We start from the raw sequence: 16,274 nt of genomic DNA, 5'->3' as shown, positions 1-16,274 counted from the left end.
CTGGGTGGCGCAGCGGTTTAGCGCCTGCCTTTGGCCCAGGGCACGATCCTGGAGACCGGGATCAAATCCCACGTCGGGCTCCCGGTGCATGGAGCCTACTTCTCCCTCTGCCTATGTCTCTGTCTCTCTCTCTCTCTGTGACTATCATAAATTTAAAAAAAAAAAAATTGTTTCAACAAGCAAAGGAAGACACACAAATGGTCAATAAGCACAGAAAAAGATGTTTAACATCAGTCATCAAGAAAATGCAAATTAAAAGTAGGAGATTTCACTACATACCTATCAAAATGAATAAAATTATGAAGACTAATCATACCAACTGATGACAAGAATGCAAAGGAACCGGAACTATCATACACTACTACACTGCTAGATGGTATGTAAAATGATACAAGCGCTTTAGAAAACAGGCTAGCAGTGTCTTCTAAAGTTAAATGCTACCAATCCTATGACCCAAACATTCCACTCCTGGGTTATTAACCTAGGAGAAATGAAAACACGTCACAAAAAGACTTGAATATTAATAACAACAGCAACTTTACTTACAAAGCTGTAAACAACCCAAATTCCCATCAAACAGTAAAAGGATAAATGAACTGTGGTTTATTGATACAATGGAATACTAATTAACAATAAAGAGGAAAAATAATACACAACACAGATGATGCACATCTCAAAATCCATTATGATGAGAGAAAGAACTGAGGCAGAAGAAGTATACCCTGTGATTCTATTTATATAAATTTCATGAAGTTGTAAATAAATCTGTAGTGTCAATGGTTGCCAGGGGACTAGGGTCGGACATGGAGTTCAAAGAAACATCTGGGAATGATGGAAATGTTCATTACCTTGAACTCATCATATTTTCAATATGTACCTTTTATAATACATCAATCACATCAGTAAAATTGGAGGGAGAGGGCAGCCCAGGGCCTGATCCCAGAGACCCAGGATCAAGTCCTGCATTCGGTTCCCTATTTGAAGCCTGCTTCTCCCTCTGCCTGTGTCTCTGCCTCTCTCTCTTTCTCTCATGAATAAATAAATATTTTAAAAATAAATAAAGTTACACTCTGATTAAAAAAAAAAAAATCAGCCCAAACAGTGAACTCTTATACCAGTACTGCTTATTCAGAAAGAAAAAACAAAACACGTTTAAGGTTAAACAGCTGACATGTTTCACTAAAACATTCTTTGCTTTATAGTCTTTCTCATCCACTTTTACTTGACACCATTACACATTATATAATCCCTTTCATTTGGGAAAATGTTAAACATTATTTTAAGAAAAAGAGAAGTACATCTGGTCCCACTGGCACTAAGCCATGAATATTTTTATTTATGGCTTTTGCCTAAAAATATTCTTCCCTAGTCTTTAAAATCTTGAAAAAAATAATGGTTTCGTTCCCAAGAGTTAAATATCCCATAAATAAAGCCTCCTGTACATACTATTTTTTAAGACCACTCATACAATCCTAATTGGGAATATCAATATAATGTGAAACATTATATAGAACACTTCACGTAATGGTATCTGTAAATTTTATTCTAGATATTAATGTTACACTTTAAATAAAGTACAATCTATATGTGTTATGTTACAGTATTTTAAATGATAACTTCAACCAGTTTCTGATTTAATAATTCTAATCTAGTTCATAATATACAAGAATAAGAAATAAACTCTCATGTAATTAGAGGTAAAAGAACATGGAACTTTCCAATGATTCAGAAAAAAAATACACAGAGCAAAAGAGTAATAAAGCAAATGTAGTAAAATGTTAACAAGCAGGGATTCTAAATAAAGGGAAAATGAAAGTTCTTTGTACTATCCTTGCAAAATCTTTACTTTGAATTAATTTTAAACTTACAAAAGTTACCCAAAAAACATCAATTAGTCACACGGCTCAGAAAATGAAGTTACACTGATCATCCAATGCAGTAATCCCCATTACTAAACGAGCATGTACCTCCAGTATCTAAAAATTTATTCATAAAATGGGCTCCCTGAGTGGCGCAGCGGTTTGGCGCCTGCCTTTGGCCCAGGGCGCGATCCTGGAGACCCGGGATCGAGTCCCACGTCAGGCTCCCGGTGCATGGAGCCTGCTTCTCCCTCTGCCTGTGTCTCTGCTTCTCTCTCTCTCTCTGTGACTATCATCAATAAATAAAAATTAAAAATAAAAAAATAAAAAAATAAAAATTTATTCATAAATTATCCAAAATCTAAAAATTTATTCATAAATTATATACAGGTACTTACTACACTAATATATTACACACATATAACATAAATCACACATTAAAAAATATTTTAAAAGGACAAAGTTCTAAAGCAAATGCAAATAGAAGGTATGATCTTATTCCAACTATAATTTAACCAGTACCCAGTAACTCCCAAATCTTGTCCTCTAATTCAACCTATACTCTAAACTCCAGATCTCACTTCCTAGTAGCCTTAAGATTTCTAACTCCAAGTTGCCTGTCAGAGAACCAACCATGACACAGACTGAGTACCTTTCCACAGAAACCTGCTTTTATTCTGGCTTTCCCCTTAGTGCTAAAAGTGTCTGCTAAGTGTAGTGCCCCTAGTAAATTCTTTCTTTTTCCAGCCCTTATATTGCTCCCCCAAAATACTACTAAGTTCTGCTCCCTTGAGCTCTCAGTTCCTCTCTGTCCTTTCTAAATCCACTGCTTCCTCCATAGGGTGTCATCACAGTGGATTTTGAGAGCAGTTTCTTCATGAAGTATTTTCAAAGCCTCCAATCTCAACAGCTTCCAACCCATTCTTCACACTGAAGCCTGTAGGATTATTCTAAAACCCAAATTCAACTAAGCTACCTATTGTTCTCTCCCTACTACTCTTCCCCATCGCTTTCAAGATAAAGGTCATACATCCAGCACAGTAAACCTGGCCTTTTACAACAGATTCTGGCACACTTCTCTGCTTATCTTCCTCAATTCTAATCTTGTTAAACTGTTGCAACTACCTGAAAGTACATTTTCTCAGGCCTTTATGCTTTTACATGTTGGTATCACTGCCTGAAAAATCCCATCCTTCATCATTTCCCTGAAGAACTCATGCTGAACTTTCAAGTCTCTAATTCAACGTTTCTTGAGATCACCAGGTAAGTCAAAGGCTCTATTCATTCACCTCATTCGAGTGTGTACCCCCTGAGGACAAAGACACTGTACTGTATTGCTCTTTAAATTCTCAGAATTTGATAAATAACCAAATGCTTAATACTTGCTGAGCTCATATTAGTGGGGGAAAAGAAGTACTTTTTAATAAATGTCACTGGGATAACCAGATAATTGTAAGAAAAAAGATCCAGATTCAGCTCACACTGAATACCAAGATAAATTCTAAATAGATGCACTGAATACCAAGATAAATTCTAAATAGATGAGAAGTGTAAAAAATGAAGCCATATTAGTACTAGAAGAACATCTGACAAAATTCCTTCATCGCCTACGAGGGAAGAAAGCTTTCTAACATGATTCAAAAAAGCCACAATTCTATGGGCGCCTGGCTGGCTCCATCAGTAGAGCATATGACTATTGATCTCAAGGTCATGAATACAAAAAAAAAAAAAAAAAAAAACCAAAACAACACAATTCTATACCTGACTAAATAAAAATAAATGTCTGGATAGCGAAAATACCGTAAGCAAACTAACATTTACTGCAGAATCAGTAGAAAACATACTCTATCTCCTATCCTCAATTATACCTGAGATATCAATAGGTTGTTAAAATAGATCAGAAACATCTGAGATCAGGTAGCCCAGGTGGCTCAGGGGTTTAGCACCGCCTTCCGCCCAGGGCACGATACTGGAGAACCGGAATTGAGTCCCATGTCGGGTTCCCTGCATGGAGCCTGCTTCTCCCTTGCCTGAGTCTCTGCCTCTCTCTCTCATTCTGTGTCTCTCATGAATAAATAAATAAAATCTTAAAAAAAAAAAAGAAGAGAAGAGAAGAGAAGAGAAAAGAGAAGAGAAGAGAAGAGAAGAGAAGAGAAGAGAAGAGAAAGAAAAGAAAGGAAAGGAAAGGAAAGGAAAGGAAAGGAAAGGAAAGGAAAGGAAAGGAAAGAAAAGAAAAGAAAAGAAAAGAAAAGAAAAGAAAAGAAAAGAAAAGAAAAACATCTGAGATTTTTAAAAGGTCTACCAATAAACTGCGAAACTGGAAACTGCAAAAACCCAAATCGGAGACTTGGAAGTAAAAATTATGAGAAAAGCTATGACAAGTACTTCCTGGAAGTCTAATGTTTGTACAGAGTTCAAAAATATAAATGAATATGAGACAGGAGAGAAGACTAACAGACTGAATGATCCTTGAGATAAAGAAACGTAACTGAGTCTTCAGATCATGACTTATAACTAGTCGTATTTCTGAATTGCAAAGATCAGTATTAAAAAGGGGAAAATCAAGTATCAAATTTTTCTCCACAAAATCAAATATTAAGGAAAGAACAAAACTGGGGCTCCCAGGTGGCTCAGCTAATTAAGCATCTGACTTCAGTTCAGGTCATGATCCCAGGGTAATGGGGTCAAGCCCCACATGGGGCTCCCTGCTTCTCCCTCTCGGTCTGCCCCTCCCCCAACTTGTGCTCCCGCTCACTCTCTCAAACAAAACTCTTAAAAAAAAAAAAAAAAAAAAAAAAAACTCTTAAAAAAAAAGGGGGGATCCCTGGGTGGCGCAGCGGTTTAGCGCCTGCCTTTGGCCCAGGGCACGATCCTGGAGATCCAGGATCGAATCCCACGTCAGGCTCCCGGTGCATGGAGCCTGCTTCTCCCTCTGCCTGTGTCTCTGCCTCTCTCTCTCTCTGTGACTATCATAAATAAATAAAAATTAAAAAAAAAAAAGGGGGGAGGGACTCCTGGATGGGGCTCCCTGCGTGAAGCCTGCTTCTTCCTTTGCCTGTGGTTCTGCTACCCCCCACCCCCCCTCCCGCCGTGTCTCTCATGAATAAATAAATAAAATCTTTAAAAGGGGGCGGGGAGGGGAGTCGGAATAAAACGAGGGCACCTGGCTGGCCCAGTTCATAGATATATGATTCTCAATCTCCAGGTCATGAGTTCAAGCCCCACAGTGGGTGTAGAGATAACTAAAAAAGTTTTTTAAAACTTAAAAATAAAAAGGAAAGCAAAGAACAAAACTACATATTTCAGAAGGGAAAAAAAGCATAAACTAGTATTTGTACACCAAACCAAACTATCAAAGTATCAATTGCAAGGACAACAATTATATTTTCACACAAGCTTGAACAATCTCACCTACAAAAGATAAAAATTCCACAAAAAAGTATCCTAGCCACAAGAATTGAATCAGGAGAAAGAATGGAGAAGACCTGGTATAGTAGAGACTATAAGGAAACTACAACATAGTAAAATGTTAACAGTTGAGTCTATAAATAGTTGTAATATTTAATGCAAATGTTAAATGACTTCTGAAAGTGGAGTTCCTACACTTAAAAAGCAATGAGAGTCTATAGCTTAAACTCCGTTGAGGCTCTTTGTTTATTCTACAGGATAGTAGCAGTAAAGAGCTATAGGCTGCACTCGAGAGGACAGAAACTGCAGATTCCCCAATTATTCTAAGCTCATGTACTTACCGGGAGTTTGGTGAAGGCCGGATTGGTGACATGCTTCCCAAAGGCATCTTCCTGGAACTGAAGAAGCTGTACCACTAGCCCAGCCAGTGTTTTATTGGTAGGAGCATCCGCATGAACATACTGCAAGACAAGGATGAGGACTCAAAAACTGGGATAATCGTGCCGAAGAGCATGTTAGCTTACTTCCTGTTACCTCCTAAGCCAGGTGACAGATTTGCAGAGGTCTGAACCATGGTCTCTGCTGTAAAGGAGCTTACAAAAACAAATGCTGAGGGCAGTGGGGGACAGATAACTCATCTCTTCAGTTAACAGGTTTCAGAGAGAGAAACCATGTCCAAGCAATGAATCCAAGTCATCTCGTATGCACCTGGACCTAAAGTAGATGGTGAGATCCTGAACTTCAAACTTGAACATAATACTGTAACCAGGGATCCCTGGGTGGTTTGGTGCCTGCCTTTGGCCCGGGGCGCGATCCTGGAGTCCCGGGATTGAGTCCCGCGTCGGGCTCCCTGCATGGAGCCTGCTTCTCCCTCTGCCTGTGTCTCTGCCTCTCTCTCTCTGTATGTCTATCATAAATAAATAAATAAATCTTTAGGAAAAAAAAATACTGTAAACAGGTGAGACCTATTAGCAAATGCATTTTGTATGTGGGATGACTATAAATAACTTGTAGCCAGAAAGCAGACTGTTCTGTTTTTAAAACAGGCCTACAAATTTATTTGGTACCCCATCAAGAAGTAGGGTGTATGCCCTCTTTTGCTGAATCAAGACCATCCTTAATTATTAACTTGTAACCATTAGAATGGGGGGAGAGAGGGGATCCCTGGGTGGTGCAGCGGTTTAGCGCCTGCCTTTGGTCCAGGGCGCGATCCTGGAGACCCGGGATCGAATCCCACGTCGGGCTCCCGGTGCATGGAGCCTGCTTCTCCCTCTGCCTGTGTCTCTGCCTCTCTCTCTCACTGTGTGCCTAACATAAATAAATAAAAATTAAAAAAAAAAAATGGGGGGAGAGGGGTTTGATGCTGGGGTACCTCTGGGGATAAGTCAAAAGCTTCCATATAGTCCTTTGAGGGTAGTTACCTTTGGAGTCCTGAACTACCTTGAGGCCACCATACTTTGAGGAACCCAGACTACATGGAGAAGCCAGATGCTATAGCCACAAGCCCCAGCTGATGCCCCATTGATAGTATAACCATCAGACACTTGAGTAAAGATGGTTCCAGATGATTCCATCCCAAGGTGTCAAGTTATGCCCAATTATCAAATCTTCCCAGTTGAAATCCTAGACACAGTTCTCAGAGACAACTGACCCCACTGTACACTTCCAAATTCCTAACACAAAGAAACTTTGAGCACAATAAAAGGGTTGTTTTATGTCAAGAAATTTGGAATATCATAAAATGGTTTATATGTGTACTTAAAAATGGTTAGGGGGCAGCCCGGGTGGCTCAGCGGTTTAGTGCCACCTTCGGCCCAGGGTGTGATCCTGGGGACCTGGGATCGAGTCCCACGTCAGGCTTCCTGCATGGAGCCTGTTTCTCCCTCTGCCTGTGTCTCTGCCTCTCTGTTTCTCTCATGAATAAATAAAATCTTAAAAAAAAAAAAAAAAAAAAAGGTTACAATAGTAAATTGTTACTTTTTTTACTACAATAAAAACATTTTTTTTAAACAAATATATGTGAAAACTTATCCACACTAATGCCGAGAATGTCCCTTCAGAATGTCCCTTCAGACACGGTCTGAACTGTTTCAGGCAGTTCAGGTCTGAACTGAAACAGGCTGCCCTGTTTTTCAAACTTTTTAAAAGTTGATTTAAAAACCTTATAGTTGGGGCACCTGGGTAGCTCAGTCTGCCTTCAACTCAGGTCGTGATCAGGTTCCCTGCTCAGCAGGGGAGCCTGCTTCTCCCTCTGCCACTCCCCCTGCTTGTGCTCTCTCTCGCTCAAATAAATAAAATAAGGGCAGACCAGGTGGCTCAGCAGTTAAGTGCTGCGCCTTCAGTCCAGGGTGTGATCGTGGAGACCAGGAATCGAGTCCCACGTCCGGCTCCCTGCGTGGAGCCTGCTTCTCCCTCTGCCTGTGTCTCTGCCTTTGTCTCTCATGAATAAATAAATAAAATCTTTTAAAAAGAAAAAAAAAAAATTGGGACGCCTGGGTTGCTCAGCGGTTGAGCGTCTGCCTTCAGCTCAGGGCATGATCCTGGAGTCCCGGGATCGAGTCCCACATCGGGCTCCCTGCATGGAGCCTGCTTCTCCTTCTTCCTCTCCCTCTCCCTCTGCCTATGTCTCTGCCTCTCTCTCTCTCTCTGTCTCTCAGGAATAAATAAATAAAATCTTTAAAATAAAAAATGTTCAATATCACTTTGGAAAGCCAATATATTCAGTACATTTTTTTAAACCTCCAATTTTGAGCAAGAAAAACATCTATACATCCTTGAAACTGAAAAGATAACAAAAGATAAAATGAATGTTTCTTCCTAGAACAAACCTCTTTCCCAGTATCATCCAACATTTCATGATTAATGTGGTAGGTTTCCACTACAAAAAAAATAATTTTTAAGTGATTTATATACATAGCAAAATGATATTGGCTGCACACTGTACTCTTAACAGATTGAGTGGCTCTCAATTTGTACTACTGCCAAGCAAAGATAATGCAGGATTTAAAAAGGCAATTCTTCTTAAAGGTTAGCATCCTCCCAAATTTTATTTATTCAAGTGCACTAGCTTTCTACTCTAAATGAAACAGTCAGCATGCATTCACTTTGCTAAAGACTGGTATTTTGTTGGAATGCTTTATATTACATGGTAAAATCCAGCCCACTGCCTGCTTCTCTGTGACCCAAACAAGAATTATTTTTACATTTTAAATGGATGGAAAGAAATTTTCATTCATTCATTCATTCATTTCATTGAGAGAAAAAGAACATGAGCAGGAAGAAGAGGGAGAGAGAATCTCAAGCATACTCCTTGCTAAACCCGGAGCCAACACAGGTTGTAGATCTCACAACCCCTAAAACCATGACCTGAACTGAAACCAAGAGTCAGACATTAAACCACTAAGCCACCCAGGAGCCCCTAAATAAATTCTTTTTTTTAAGATTTTATTTATTCATGAGAGACACACAGAGAGAGGAGGCAGAGACACAGCAGAGGGAGAAGCAGACTCCAAGCAGGGAGCCCAACATGGGACTCAATCCTGAACCCCAGGATCACACCCTGGACTGAAGGCAGCACTAAACCGCTGAGCCACCCAGGCTGCCCCCTCTAAATAAATTCTTAAAAAAAAAAAAGATTTCATAACACATGAGTATTATATGAAATTCAAATTTCAGGGTCCATAAAGTTTTATTAAAACAGGCACACTCAAAAGAAAAAAAAAAAACCGGCACACTCATTATACACTGCCTATGTATAACAGCAGAGTCAAGTAGTTCCAACTGAGATGGCATGACCTGCAAAGCCTAAAATCTTTACTCTCCTGCACCTTATAGAAAAAGTCTGCTTATTCCTGTTCTAGACCCCTCCTTTTTCATCCTTCCAAAAAGTTTTCTTTTATATTATGGGTGTTCCGTGAAAACACATTTCCATAGGCCACAAAGTAAAACACTGATACCAGATACCAGGCAAAAAATGGAAACGAACTTCATACAATTGTCAGTTCTATTGACCTAAATAATGTTTTTCAAATTTTAGACCCACTCCCAGAGTTTCTAATTCAGTAAGTCAGGCCCAAGAATTTACATTTCTAACAAGTTCTAGGTGACACAACTAGAGTGGGAACCCACTTTAAGAACCACTAAAATTTTAAAAATCTGTTTCAGGGCAGCCCTGGTGGCACAGCGGTTTAGCGCCGCCTGCAGCCCGGGGTGTGATCCTGGAGACCCGGGATCGAGTCCCACATAGGGCTTCCTGCATGGAGCCTGCTTCTCCCTCTGCCTGTGTCTCTGCCTCTCTCTCGCTCTCTCTGAATGAATAAATAAATAAATCTTAAATAAATAAAAACCTGTTTCAGGTATTACTATACATCTTAAAGAATATGATTTATTATAATTTAAAAGTTAAAGGGGGGATCCCTGGGTGGCGCAGTGGTTTGGCGCCTGCCTTTGGCCCAGGGCGCGATCCTGGAGACCCGGGATCGAATCCCAAGTCGGGCTCCCGGTGCATGGAGCCTGCTTCTCCCTCTGCCTGTGTCTCTGCCTCTCTGTGTGTGACTATCATAAAAAAAAAAAAAAAAAAAGTTAAAGGGGCTACTGGGTAGATCAAACAGTTAAGTGTCTGATTTAGGCTCAGGTCATGATCTGGGATCCTGCCATCCAGCCCCAAGGCAATTTGCTTCTCCCACTCCCCCTGCCCTCCCAGAACCCCCCCCCCTTCTCTGTCTCATTCTCTAATAAATAAAATCTTTAAAATTTAAAAAAATAAAAGTTAATAACCAGTTAAATATTTTTAAATGTTGAAAGCCACTTACCTAACCCTCTCCTATAATATATTGCTAATTCCCACAAAAACTATTAAGTTTACTTTTTTAAGGACTATACATTTACAAGTGACAATTCAGTATCTGTTTTTTTTTCCAATTTACTCAACATAGTAAATCTTTTTTTTTATTTTTTTTTTATTTTTATTTATTTATGATAGTCACAGAGAGAGAGAGAGGCGCAGAGACACAGGCAGAGGGAGAAGCAGGCTCCATGCGCCGGGAGCCCGATGTGGGATTCCATCCCGGGTCTACCAGGATCGCGCCCTGGGCTAAAGGCAGGCGCCAAACCGCTGCACCACCCAGGGATCCCAACATAGTAAATCTTTACTAAGTAATACTCAGTAATCTGTAGCACTCACATAATATAATCTTTACCAAATTCTTCAAATGTATCCTACAGAACTGAGAAATACAAAATATATATATCCACAAGATAACTTTATTATCTTTATAATAATAAGTTTGTCAAAGAGGTCATATAAGGTACTGCAATATTTTTGTACACAGCAAAGCAACATGAAAATTAAAGCCCGGGCAGCCCGGGTGGCTCAGCGGTTTAGCGCCACCTTCGGCCCAGGGCATGATCCTGGAGACCTGGGATCCAGTCCCACATCGGGCTCCCTGCATGGAGATGCTTCTCCCTCTGCCTGTGTCTCTGCCTCTCTCTCTCTCTCTCTCTCTCTTTCTCTGCCTCATAATAAAATCTTTAAAAAAAAAAAAGGAAAGAAAATTAAAGCCTAACTTTTAAATTTTTCAGATACCTGTAGATAACTAACAATGCCAAATCCTTAAACTGAAAATGACATCATCTTAGAGGAAGTCTGTTCAGTAAAAACCAAATCAACCCTTTAGGCAAAAACTAAATTTAGCAACTGCTATATACATAGCTTCATATATATTCTAAATTTCACTACTATGCATGTTTCATTTGATATACCGTCATTCAGAATATAAAAACATGTAAAAGGTTTCATGTAGACAACCTTACAGTTTCAGAATAGAGATGGCCAGTTTCAAAGTTCAGTCAAATTTTTATTTACAAAATATTTAACCTTCGTTACTTTTTCCAAATCCCCCACAAAGTTACCAAACATGGAAAACATGACATTTTTGGGATGCCTGGGTGGTTTAGCGGTTGAGCATCTGCCCTCCAGCTTAGGACGAGATCCTGGAGCCCCAGGATGGAGTCCCACATCCGGCTCCCAGCATGGAGCCTGCTTCACCCTCTGCCTGTGTCTCTGCCTCTCTCTCTCTCTCTCTCTCTCTCTCTGTTTCTCATGAATAAATAAATAAAATCTTAAAAAAAAAAAGAAAGAAAAAAGATGACATTTTCAATTCATAAATGAACTATGACATTAATGTATTAGTGTAAACTATACGTCATGGCCACTCAAAAGGCAGCCAAAGTATGACTATAGGGTTTTTTTATTTTTCAAGATTCTATATTTTTCAAGATTTTATTTATTTATTCATGAGAGACTCAGAGAGAGACAGAGAGAGGCAGAGGGAGAAGCAGGCTCCATGCAGGGAGCCCGACGTGGGACTCAATCCCAGGTATCCAGGATCAGGCCCTGGGCTAAACGTGGTGCTAAACCGCTGAGCCACCTGGGCTGAGCCCTGCTGAGCAGGAAACCTGATCACAACCTGAGTTGAAGGCAGACTGAGCTACCCAGGTGCCCCAACTATAAGGTTTTTAAGTCAACTTTTAAAAATTCAAAATATTAACATTCTATTTAACCACTAAGAATAAAGCAAGTTGACCATAGGATATAGGCAAAACTATCATTACTGCCTCAAATTTACATAACCCCATTTTCAACAAGTATCTCATTTGATACAGTCCTATGGAAGTCAATATTACTCTCAATTTACATATGGAAAATTAAACAAGAATCAAGTAATCCTGGGACACCTGGGTGGCTCAGTGGTTGAGCGTCTGCCTTCGGCTCAGGGCATGATCCTGGGATCCGGGATCAAATGCCGCATCGGGCTTCCTGTGGGGAGCCTGCTTCTCCCTCTGCCTGTGTCTCTGCCTCTCTCTCTGTCTCTCTCTGCCTCTCTTTCTGTGTGTCTCTCATGAATAAATAAATAAATCTTTAAAAAAAAATAAAAGAATCAAGTCATCTGCTCAAGGATATCACCAATAAGCAACCAAGAGTACTGAATTCACATTTTTCAAAGTGTAACACTCATTCACCATCCTATGGTGATAAAATAGAGCTCATTCAACGGCTTCCAAAAACATTACCTTAAATATGAAAGGTTCCGGGACACCTGGGTGGCTCAGCGGTTGAGCGCCTGCCTTCGGCTCAGGGAATGATCCTGGAGTCCCAGGATGGAGTTCCGCATCGGGCTCCCTGCATGGAGCCTGCTTCTCCTTCTGCCCATGTCTCTGCCTCTCTGTGTCTCTGTGTCTCCCATGAATAAATAAACATAAAAGGTTCTTGGGACGCCTGGGTGGCTCAGCGGTTGAGCATCTGTCTTTGGCTCAGGGCGTGATCCTGGAGTCCCTGGATGGAGTCCCACATCAGGCTCCCTGCATGGAGCCTGCTTCTCCCTCTGCCTGTGTCTCTGCCTCTCAAAAAGCATTCCCCTCTCCTCCCTTCTATGTTACGGAGCCACATTTATCAACAAACTTAAATGAAGATATTCCTAGACTCGTTAGTCTGTTCCTTCACTGAACAAACGGACTGAGCACTAACTAAGGACACGTAGAAAACAACAAAAAAAATTTCTCTTTTAATTTGAAACCATATGAATTTTACAAGTAGGTGTCTATGTCCACCTTTACCACCACATTTTCTGCTACCTTCCACTGTGTTCCATGAGGAGAAGGATCATGTGTAGCAAAAAAAAAAAAAAACTGGGGCACTGGGGCTCTGGGGCCAGGAAGACCTTCATTGAATTCCAAATTTGCCACTCCTAATTGTAACTTAGAGAAATCATGCATATCTGGAGTCTCAGGTTCCGCTCATTTGTAAAATGAAATAAATATTACTCACAACCATTGTAAGAATTTGAGTTATGGTTTAAGTGCCCAGATACGTTTAGACGCCCAGTTGTTCATGGAATGCATGGATAAGCCCACTAATAAAAGTGGGATTACCAACAATGTGTTTATTTCATTCAGTTGCTGAGACTTATGAATATAAAAATGCAGTATTAAATGCAACAAAAAGTTTAGTTAATAGCCATCAATGTGTACACCGAGTGGACATATACATATTGCATCCTGGTTAGGTTCGCCATTCCAATACCACTCTGTGAGGCTGATAGGATTCTGTCTCTCAGGCATGAGGAATATACAATTCTGAATTTGAGGAAGCCCAAGAAATATACCCTGGCCTTAGGAAATCCTGAGAAATCAAACCTAACCTTCACTTTAAGGCCTGAAGAACACTGAGCCAACATTTGCCCAATGGCATCAACACTCTGGGACAAATCCCTCGGTCAGCCTCAGAAACAATTCCTCACACACCAAACAAACCCATTCAAGCCGACAAGGGCCCTCTTCAAATTGGGCCCGAAAAGGGACGCCTGGGATCCCTGGGTGGTGCAGCGGTTTGGCGCCTGCCTTTGGCCCGGGGCGCGATCCTGGAGACCCAGGATCGAATCCCGCATCGGGCTCCCGGTGCTTGGAGCCTGCTTCTCCCTCTGCCTGTGTCTCTGCCTCTCTCTCTCTCTCCGTGTGACTATCATGAATAAATAAATTAAAAAAAAAAAAAAAAAAAAAAAGAAAAGAAAAGGGACGCCTGAGTGGCCCAGTCTCTGGCTCAGGGAATGATCCCACATGGGGCTCCCTGCAGGGAGCCTGCTTCTCCCTCTGCCTGTCTCTGCCTCTTTCTCTGAATAAATAAATTTTTAAAATCTTAAAAAAAAAAAAAACTTGGAAATTGAGCCCAAACAGATGCACAGAGTTTGGAGAGGTAGAAATGGCTATTTCTCTTTCTCCTCCCTAATATCCAAAGGAATATTCCTCATTTCTGCTAAAACCACATTGATAAACTAATAGCTATATGTCAATTATATCTCAATAAAAAAATCCAGACTGGGGGAGGGGGAAGGCCACATTAAGGTACACTGAATTTAAAACCCAAAGCTTTGGCTGAAGGGCACTGATAAAAATAATACTTTCGAAACATAAATATATTCAATTCCCTTAGCCACTTCTAGAAGCTCTGTTGCAGATGTTTAAAAAAAAAAAAAGTGACCAATTTATGTAAGAGAGCAATATTCTTGTCTACCTAATGTGCGGATGAGAAAAAATTGGCAATCCCAAACGTGACGGCAAAGTTTGAGGGCAAAAAAAGTCAAAACAGCTAAAAATATATCGTAAATAAAAATGTCTCTCACTTCCTAAAACTTCAGTAAGAAAGTCATTTCCGAGAGTACCACAGGGGAATGTCAAAAGAACCCAAGATCCTGCCCCTGCGTACCAATCTCTAGAAACAGACAAACTCCACTGCGCTGCACAACTCAAATGAATAGGTTTTCTAGACTACTTCATCTTTTCATTCACTGAACGAGAATTTACTAAGCAACTACTAAGGGTGAGGCAAGGAGTACCAGTCACGCGGGGGGTGGGGGGGATAGGGGGGATGGGGGGGGTGGGCAATGCAGTGAAGAGGCGGGACAAGTTCCTTGCCCCAGTGCTATGGTTCTCAATGGGAGAAGTATGGAACTTGAAAAGGGTGTTCGGAAATCTGGGGCAGAGGAGGTATTTTGGGCTGTCTGCTTCATTACACCTTCTAAAAGAGTCATTCCTATGTATCTACCAGGGGAAGTTAAAAAACACTCGTTATAAATAAAAGGTTAAGTCACAACTTTCAATACCACTGACTCAACGGAACTTACCACCCAAGAGTTAAGAGAAACAGCTAAATGAGAAAAAAAAAAAAAAAATCTCACAAAGTGGTACAAAGAAAATCAAGGTGATGTGAAGTGCGCCAGTCTAGTATAAATGGGGCTCTCAGGGAAGGCCTCACTGAGAAACTCATTAGGTACCAGTGAACGTTCCTTCTTGTACTCACACTACCCAGAACTAAAAGTATAATAGGGTAAAAACTGTCGTGTTTGTTTTTTTTTTAATATCCGTGCTTCGTCAATACTATCATCCATTATATTGGCCTGCTGTTAACTTCCGAGTACAATCGTCTAGTCGTTCTTCACCGAGCCAACAACAGGTAGTAGAACCTTAGCTACCTCACTTGACTTTGAAGACGTCTCTAAACAAAACCTGAAGCTGCTCTTACGACACTAGCTCGGACAGTTTGTAATAATCACTGTTCGCACACCCAATGAAGCTAACAAAAGAGATTCACGCCCTCCGGTTTGCTGAGCTCGAGATGCTCCGGCACCCCGGGGTGAGCTGGGGGGGGACTCCCGCCCGCAGCGCCGCCCGCAGCGCGGGGGCTCCCAGAGGCCTGGCCCCAGGGGCCCGCCGGTGCAGCCCGGGGCGCGCGGGCGCGGAGAGCGGACGGCGGGGGCGTGGCGGGCCCGGCGCCTGCCTTTGTTGTCCCTCGTGGCGCGCGGGGGGGAGGGGCGGCCCGAGGCCCGCGAGGCCAGTAGCTGCGCCCGGCTCCCGTCGCGTGGCCTCCCGGCCCCCACGGGCGCGCGTACCCACCTTCTTGTAGTGCTTGCCCAGCCAGACCCGCACCGAATCCAGCTGGGACACCGTCTCCGGGCTCTCCCAAAACTTGCTGGCCGGGCCACCGTCCTTCCGCCGATAAACCGCCAGGCCCGCGGCCGCCGCGCCTCCTGCGCCCGCGGCGCCCGCCGCCGCCCCCAGCCCGCCGCCGCCCGCCGCCGCGGCCATCGTCGCCGTCCGTCGTCCCCACCGCCCGGCCCGCCCCGGCCCTCGCGGCGTTCCCCGTTCGCACCCGCGCGCGCGCGCAGCCGCCGCTGCCGCCTCCCGGCCCCGCCCAGCCAACCCCCTTCCGGCGCGGAGGGCCGGCCACGCCCCTTCTCGGGACCCGGTCCCTAACTGAAGAGGGCACGCGCGCACGCATGCGCAGCACCGGCGCCGGGCGGAGTCGGGTCCTGCGCTTGCCCCCGCCTCTTCCGCCTGACGAGGCCGGCTGCGCGGTTTCTCCGCTGCTCGCTCTGGGCCTCTGCGGGGTCGTGCAGGACCAAAGTTCCTGCATCCCGTCAACCACTGCACGGGGATCCTGTGTCCTGCCCTGCC

General features: G+C 42.5%; 1 protein-coding gene across 6 annotated transcripts in view; it reads right to left on the bottom strand.

Annotated features, from left to right (window-relative positions):
- SMARCC1 (SWI/SNF related BAF chromatin remodeling complex subunit C1) overlaps positions 1-15,920 on the bottom strand; it is a 171,253-nt gene extending 155,333 nt beyond the window's left edge. For 5 of the 6 annotated variants that reach the window (XM_072786413.1, XM_072786412.1, XM_072786414.1 and 2 more), the window contains exons 1-2: positions 15,714-15,920; positions 5,609-5,728 (exon numbers count right to left, since the gene is read on the bottom strand). In XM_072786413.1, coding sequence (XP_072642514.1) covers positions 5,609-5,728; positions 15,714-15,905 — 312 coding nt within the window. In that variant the 5' untranslated portion in view covers positions 15,906-15,920. The remainder of the gene's footprint in view (positions 1-5,608; positions 5,729-15,713) is intronic. The other variant, XM_072786417.1, reaches the window with a different exon arrangement.
- Positions 15,921-16,274: the final 354 nt, after the last annotated feature.

This window comes from Canis lupus, chromosome 19 (genome assembly GCF_048164855.1).
Source record: "Canis lupus baileyi chromosome 19, mCanLup2.hap1, whole genome shotgun sequence".
In the NCBI taxonomy this organism is placed as follows: Eukaryota; Metazoa; Chordata; class Mammalia; order Carnivora; family Canidae; genus Canis; species Canis lupus.
Note: the sequence above shows the minus strand (reverse complement) of the source record. Positions and strands in the feature narration are given on the sequence as shown.